Source organism: Bombyx mori, chromosome 13 (genome assembly GCF_030269925.1).
Source record: "Bombyx mori chromosome 13, ASM3026992v2".
Classification (NCBI taxonomy): domain Eukaryota; kingdom Metazoa; phylum Arthropoda; class Insecta; order Lepidoptera; family Bombycidae; genus Bombyx; species Bombyx mori.
Genome location: NC_085119.1, coordinates 8269846 through 8278031, shown reverse-complemented (window position 1 = coordinate 8278031; position 8186 = coordinate 8269846). Strand labels below are relative to the sequence as shown.

The window sequence follows — 8186 nt, the reverse complement described above, 5'->3', positions numbered from 1 at the left end:
ATTGACAAACTAATCATGAAAACTAGTTATTTTTAATGAATTTGTAGATTTCGATTAATTCAATAAAAATCCTCGTTATTACTCGCGCAGACCGTCTGGTGTGATATGCGATTTTCAACTTTAAAGTAACGCGGCAAAGCGCGAATGCAAAACTGTTTTCTAATCGTAGTAGTAGAGGGTCTTAATTGAAATTTTACAATAAAATAAACGAATCGCTTTAAACAGACTATACCAGAATGTTCCCACATATTTTGCCGAAGTGATCCCTCAAGCGCCGATAAGTCGTATCGGTTGAATCCGTCATCGATATGCAAATGACTCCATACAATGAGTTAAGAGCACTTCACGCTCACGGATGCTAAGAGGGCAGTCGACATTCGCAGCTATTGTTTTTCTTATATGATTTATTAACCGTGAGAATTTACCGATGTATATGCACGTTACGCATTGCATGCTGTTTTATTTTTGCTAATACAAGTTTATTTATTATTATTTATTTTCGTAAATTCCTCCCAAATAGAATTTATATATATTTAAATTAATTTGTCCTTTTTTTAACCAAATTTCCATAAAACCAATGTTTATGACGATAACTTTCAACAATCTCTTGTGCCTCTTTATACCTATATTTATAGTAATTTCAAAGATGTTTTGGAGTTTTGTTGATCAAATAGAGTTTGACAAATAGTAAATGTATATAGGTCTGATATCTTAAACTAAAGATATTCGATTAACCCTTATACGACCATTACTAAACGAACACTTATCATGTCCCCTATACTATTCATGATTGTAGTCTATAGTGTTGATTCTCATCATGAAGATTGACATCCTATTGATTACATGAATTATCTGCGTTTCGTCCATTAATTTAGTACCTATGAGTAATTTCACCATAAAGACGTTTTTGCTGAATCTTAGGTATACTTTACCGCGCTACTTTAGGATAAATGTTATTCTCTACATATCAGAATTTTTTCAGGAATTCGCGAGCTTCGTTATATTTAAAATTGTTTATTATAACATTTTTGATATATGTATTTTTTGTCGTCTTGTTAAGAGTCTACTTAAACCTTCAGACATATCCCTGGCCACTTTATCGCACTGATAACGGGGTCACTGAATTGGTTTTATTAAAGATGTATTGTGTGTCCCTAAGGATAGACGTATGCACTTCCTCCGAAAAATATAATACAAATTGTAGGTAATTGATTTGATCATTTTTGTTAATATACATATATTTGAGACAAATTGTAGTTGTTATTTAAATAAGTAAATTGGTTTGTTTTCAACGGAACGGAAGTCATTCTCCATCTTAGAAAAAATATTGCACACACATCATGTTCTATTTTTGAGTGCATTTCGCGCTATTTTGGCGTTCCCTCCGCGGGTAATGTGTCAATGACCCCGTTTGTCGGCGTTGTTCACGCAGTTTTGGGAATTTTAGGGCGATATGCATATTGCATAGACAAATAAAGTAATGTAATTAACTAAGTCGTTAAGTTAAAAAATTGCGGATGTGAATAGACAAATTTAACACTACGTTTCGCAAAGCTAATGCAAGCACGACTATTGCAACATTTTATAGCTTTAAATATTTGAATTTTTAATAAGGGATCTAGGTACCTTAGATGTACTCAACTAAAGTAATTTTGATGGAAATATTTTGCTTTTTTCAGTACTAAAAAGCGTCGCAAATAGTGTCCAAAAAGCACACGGAGTAACATGAACTCATAACATACTTTTTTAATAGACTAAGCTAACATTAATAATCCTTATAAAGCTTAACCAAGTCATGCGTTTCATTTTTTGAGTAGGAAACTAAACTTAAAACTCTGGTGAGGTGCGGCTGAAGTTTTAAGTAAAATTATACTTTAAATACTTTATTCTGTAGAGCGGGCTCTGTGCTATCGAGTTGTTCGCGGTGCACACAACAACAACGTGCACGTAATATGCGCGTGCGCACTCACGCACACAGAGCCGCAAACCCTCCTCACCGCGCTGCAATTCGTCGGGAGCGGACCGCCCCGCGCCCTCTCGCCCGCACGCAATTGCACTGCACTCCGCTCTGCGCTGCGCTACGTGCGTAAAAAGCGCACGCAAGAGGCGCGGGGCGCGGCGTTGGCGGGCCCGCGACCCAGCGCGGCAGCCACCAGACACACACAGTCATCGCCAGCCGCTCGCGAGAGCACGCCGCCCCCACACATTCAGGGCGAAACCACTATTAACGCGAAACAACCCCGAACGTGATTAAAACTTTCTAGTGACAGTGCAAACATTTTCATATGACTCATCTATACATGTACATTCGTATCTCATTAGCAGTATAGGTGCACGGATTCTGTTTTTATGGTGAGTAGCGCAAATTATCTTTATGCTAGATGTAGTTTCGTAGCAGTGCTACAATTTTCGTAGACCTTAAATATAAAAAAAATCTAATAAACTTCTGTATGTGTATAGGTTAAATAAACAGCCGTTCGCATAAATTTAAACTTTCAAAGTAAAGAAATAGAGATTAGATTATAATAAGTTGTCGCGGTGCTGAATATATAAGCAGGAGGGAATCCGGCGTGACTGCTTTCATCGGTCCCCTAAGTTCGATTATACCTGGCGAATAAAAGGTAAAAAGTCAATTTATCAGTATAGAAGGGCTATGGTGCGTAATGTGTAGACGGAGAAGGGCGGTGCAGTTGAGCAGTCGTGCTACACCGAGCATTACGTTCGCACTCTATCGCAGTGCTCCTCTTGACGCGCACGACCTACACGCACTCGGATTAATTTATCAGTTTAGTGCTTAAATGTGAATAAGTTTTACAATGTATCCCGCCCCTATATACAACGACATACCTCAAGGTGGGTTTTATTTATATCGTGTAACTAGTCGAAAATGTTTTATTTTATTACGCTTTTTTCCATAAATATAATGAAAATCCCTAAAAATTTTGAATTTTTGTAATTTAATATTTTTACATAAGACATGATTAAAAGTTAAGATCTTAATTTAATTGCTACATTTCATGATATTTTTCGATTCCTACCATAATTAAAATGCAATTTACTCAAACATTTCATTTTCCGATGTCTGATCATGAATTAAAATATTTTTTTGGCATTCCCTTTTGATCAAAACTATGTCTATGATAATCCGTTTGCAGTTCAGTGATGTCACAGCTCTCTATTTTGTTGTCAGGAATTATAATGGTCGACGCTTGTCTTTTTCGAATGTGTAGAATAAACACCGCATTTTACTAAATTTAAATTTACAATTGTTGTTCGCAGAAGCGCAATTGAGAAAAATGGAGAGTAACGAAGGTCAACAAACTTTCTGTTTAAAATGGAATCATCACAAGACGAACTTAGTAGAAATCCTAGAGGCTCTGATAAAAGGGGAAACATATGTGGACTGTACGCTTGTGGTCGATGACCAAGTAACATTTAAAGCGCATCGAGTTGTCCTCGCCGCTAACTCCCCGTATTTCCAATCCATATTAGCCGATGTGCCCATGGATCATTGCAGTATTCTGTTTCCGGGGGTTAAGGATTTCGAAATGAGAGCGCTCCTTGAATATATGTACACGGGTGAAGTTAATGTTACACAAGCCCATATCCCTCGAATAATGAAAGTCGCTGAACAACTTGAAGTCAAGGGTCTTTTCGACATGACGGAATTGCGTAGGCAGCCCGGCAACACAGAACGGACTCCTGGCGCTTCGCCGCCTCGAGTTGTACCCGCTGCTCCTTCCAGCTTATCACCACCGGCACCTGCACCACCCTCGAGATGGCCGCCGCCACCTACTGCCCCCGTGCTTTCTGCTGCGTACGACTCGGTTGATATGAACCCGCTCAAACGGAAGAAACTATCGAGTATGTTAGCCACTCGGGACACCCCTATCTTAAGAAACGTGCTTGCTCAGAATTCCCCTGTAGATTCATCGCAGCCTATTTCATTAGTATGTCACCCTGTCAATCAGCAAAGTGTTCCGCCACGTTTGCACTCCAATGGGTCAGCACATGAAACTGACAGAGCTTCCAGTCCCCAAAGACCCTTCGATTACCGCCCACGTAGATTATCGTCTCGTGCTTCATCGCCTCATTTTCATCGATCAGATCGTTCTGAAGATGCACACTCTCCATATACTGAACGTTCATTTGAAGAGGAAACCCCACGAAATTTCCATCCGTCTCCACCACCGACCAATTTTCAACATGATGTCCGAGCTGGGCTAGCACCATATGTCCCGCCACAACAAAAACCCGAATGGAAAAGATACAAACAATATACAAGATCTGACATTTTGTCCGCCATAGAATGTGTGAGAAACGGTATGAGCGCTCTGCAAGCGTCGCGCAAATACGGCGTTCCTTCACGTACGTTGTATGATAAAGTGAAGAAACTTGGCATTACAACGAGTCGACCAATGAGTCGCGGGGTCAAGAGAGAACCCAATGGAGCTGCTTTTCCTTATGGACTAACTGGAGCTGGAGGGAATGATGAAGGCAATCCTACCACACCATTGATAGACCCATCGTTTCTGCAACAAGCTTTGGAAGGAGCTACAAGAGACGGGGGTCGAGAAGCATTACATGCCATGGCTTTGGCTGCTGCGGCACATGCAGCTTTAGCTCCTCGTACGCCACCACGGTCTCCACCACAGTCGCCCCGTACACCTCCGCCTGATGATGATCATGTAGAAGACCTATCAGTCTCTCGTCGCCGCGATCTAGACCCACCTACAGGTGTAATCGTGCCGCCACGGAACTTTGCTTTAGATTGTAGTAGTGAAAGAGATTGAGAGATTCATAGACATAGACATCAAGACTGACTGACTTAGGCGTACAAAGATAGACGTAAGGCATTATTGGTAGGCTACTAGTAGGACGCGCCGCGTGCGCACTCCTCACTGACCGGGCGCTCCGGCCGGGCTATTGCAATGGGCCCCGCGGCCACTTTCATACTACCTGTTTATTTCTTCTCTATTTATTTCGAAACGACATCCGAGCCTGATAATGAAATAAAATTTCCGTTACAAGGTCGAGGATGCGTTATTGTGATTTTTATTTTTGTTTATATTTCTTCTTTGATTATTATGTTTTATAACGTTTACGTCTTTGTTAATAAATAGCAGATTAGGATAGCTTTAATTAGCTTTTAATAATTTTAGTTGGACCGGGAACATCATAGGGCCGAAGGGCAGTGCCGGCCACGCCATCGCGCCTGAGGCGGGTTCGCCTAGACGAGTTATTGTGCAATTTGTTGTCCGCGACTGTGATGTTTATAGACTGAAACGCCGCTACTACCTCACGCTAGCTACAGCTCAACTCTAGTCCAGCGTCGCAATAATTGCCATATTATTTAAACTGTTCCGTTAGCAAACTTGCGATCTCTTCGATCGGACGGAAAACTATTTAGCCGTGTGTGCGACGTTTACGAGTATTTCTGTATAATCGCGGATGGCGACCTATAGGTACAGAACGAAATAATTATAATTCCTTGAGTTACGGGTTAGATTTATTTATTTTTGTATAGAATGCCATAATTAATATTCATTGTTGATCGATACCTTGTTGTGTTCACTGTCATCGGTAGTTTGTAATTGTTTGCACAAGCACGGTGGTTCTTGTTAGATATAAGTGATTTTGTCAACACTTAGATAATAGTGCTCAACGTCTTTTATGTGAGTAGGTAGTATTTTATAGGATAATTTAACAAAAAAAAAAAACTTATAATACACATAAACCTACATATTTACTAATAATTGTTTTCTCATATTTTATATATAAAAAAAAACAATTAAAAAATCAGATCATATCAAATTTTCAGATAAAATTGATTTGGAATTATATGATTTAATATTAAATTGTGTTCAGATGTACTAATAGCATACGTATCTACAGTAATATTAATTTCTGAATTAAATGTATATTTAATAATTTTATCGTAATCCTAAGCGAATACTTATTATTTTGTAATTGATTGGAAGACTGATTATTTTAGTCTAATTTGAAAATGCCATAGATACGATAATGTACTAGAATTACCCTAGTTGGTATTTGCATACGTAACTCTATAATTTACTAAGATGAAACTCACGTGTTGAGTGTGTAGAAGCTACACGTTTAGGTCTCACTAATTTGTGCCTTTGTTTCGTCATTGTAAGACATTATGTGCGTAGGACATTCCAGTAGTAATGATGCACATTCGTGTTTTAGATCGATGCGCTCACAGAGGAATCTACTAAATATTATATTCTTTAGGATTTTATGTCAGTGTAAGTGGCGTTACTAAAAGTAGAAAACCCATTTGTACCCGTTATATCGTTTTCATAATATACCTCAGTTTTGTTGAATCGATATGTTATATTTTTATTATATTATTATGATTAAATGTCCACTATTGTGCCTATAAATACATTTATTAAGTGTGATGTTATTTGTTAAGTAAACAAAACATTTGATCATTTTAAGTGCACTTTTATTCTTCTTTTAATATTTAAGTTGTGAATTGAAGATATCGTATGTACTTTAAATATTTAGTATCTACATCGTGTCTATAAACCTAAGTTATATTATAGCGGGCATTTTCGTCTCGTTTCTATATATTAAAACTAAGATCACTTATATTTACATATAATATAATGTTATAAATACAATTAAAGGTTTAATAATATCGAAATGCCTTTGTATTTCTATTTTAATCAGTATTGACTTCGGTCGAAGTAATATCACGGTAACATTGTACCTACACTTAGTTTATTGTCAGTGGCAGATGACAGAAGAGCATGCAGCCTACCTGAAGGTGAATGGTTACCGATGTTCGTAAACGTTGAAGTACTACTAAGCTACTGATAATAAAAATATATCATAATATATGATATTAGATCAGAACATGGAAGTTTACGATCCAGACTCTCTTGAGCTGTTGCAACTATCAGATATAGTATATTATATAGCACATATTTCATTGTTTTTATTTGGTATCCTTTTTTTCTAATTTAGGGATTCCACTGACTTATTCAAGGAAGTTTGACATCACGTAAGTACTGCAAGCAAATTTATAGTAGGGATTATATTTTTATGTATATAGTTATTTGTCCACCTAGACCAAAAAATAAATAAATGTATGTGTAAGGATGACCTTTCACAATAGTTGCAATTGTGCGACTATTATAGATCATAAATAAGCAAATCAGCTGTAGACATTGTAATAAATGCTGATGAACCACAGCGCGCTCTGAAGCCAAAGATTACCTACAGTTCGATATTTTTTTGCAAAAGTCAAAAGACGAGTTCAAAGAGCGACTGGTGTTAAGTGCTGGGCATACAGCAGAATGTTCAACAGAATCAACCGTGAACAACTTGCACACCACTGAGACGTTAGGCCGAAGGACCGCTTATAGTAAAATACGAAAGCTCTACACTTGAAACTGGAATGTATATTTAATTTTGTTGCTGAACTAGACAAGACACTTACCATGAACCCGTAAGGGCTCGTATGATTTAGCAATTACCTAATGATCACTTATATTTTTACTGAGTAAATTATATGTATGTACATAATAAACACTCAGGAACAATGATACTTGTGTGAGGGTTGGAATAGGGATAACATAGCATCCATGATGAATTTTACTTGAATAGCGCCATCTAGTATCTCAATACACATTTTTCTTATTTTTTACATACATTCATGATTGTCACGATACAACGGTCTTTGCTTGTTGCTTAAAACCGCTGTAAGAGGGCGCTGTTATCAAAAAATAAAAAAAATTTTGGGCGTTGAGCCCCTTAGGATTTAAATATTTTTTGTCCCACTATGGAGGGTAGAGGTAAGGAGAACCAACTCAGTATATTAAAAGTGTCCACTGAAGGGCAGCAAATTAAGATGGCGCCATAGTAGCAAGTGGAAAGATTTTAAAAACAGCGCCATAAGCTGTTACACTTCTGGTACCTATATTCCGATTTGCACTGCGAGCACTGTAAAGTGTGACGTCAAATTAGTATACTGCCAAGCCGTTCCTTTACAGTACAGTATACTGTCATCGACGTTGTCATGGCGGAGTTTTCACTTCAGCAAAAAAATCTTGTTTAAATTTACTTATATTTGAAAATAGAATATTCAAGTTATTGTCAGTTTAATTAATCGCTAAAAGTAAGTATATTTTTAGTAAAAGAAAATATTGTTCTTC

The 8186-nt window shown here is 37.6% G+C and overlaps 1 protein-coding gene across 1 annotated transcript; it reads left to right on the top strand.

The window, feature by feature from the left end:
• Positions 1 to 2671: 2671 nt before the first annotated feature.
• On the top strand, positions 2672 to 6673 carry LOC101743032 (translation initiation factor IF-2). The gene is made up of 2 exons (XM_012691676.4): positions 2672 to 2853; positions 3280 to 6673. Exons 1-2 carry the CDS (start codon positions 2817 to 2819, stop codon positions 4791 to 4793), a joined length of 1551 nt encoding a protein of 516 aa, XP_012547130.1. The 5' UTR covers positions 2672 to 2816; the 3' UTR covers positions 4794 to 6673.
• Positions 6674 to 8186: the final 1513 nt, after the last annotated feature.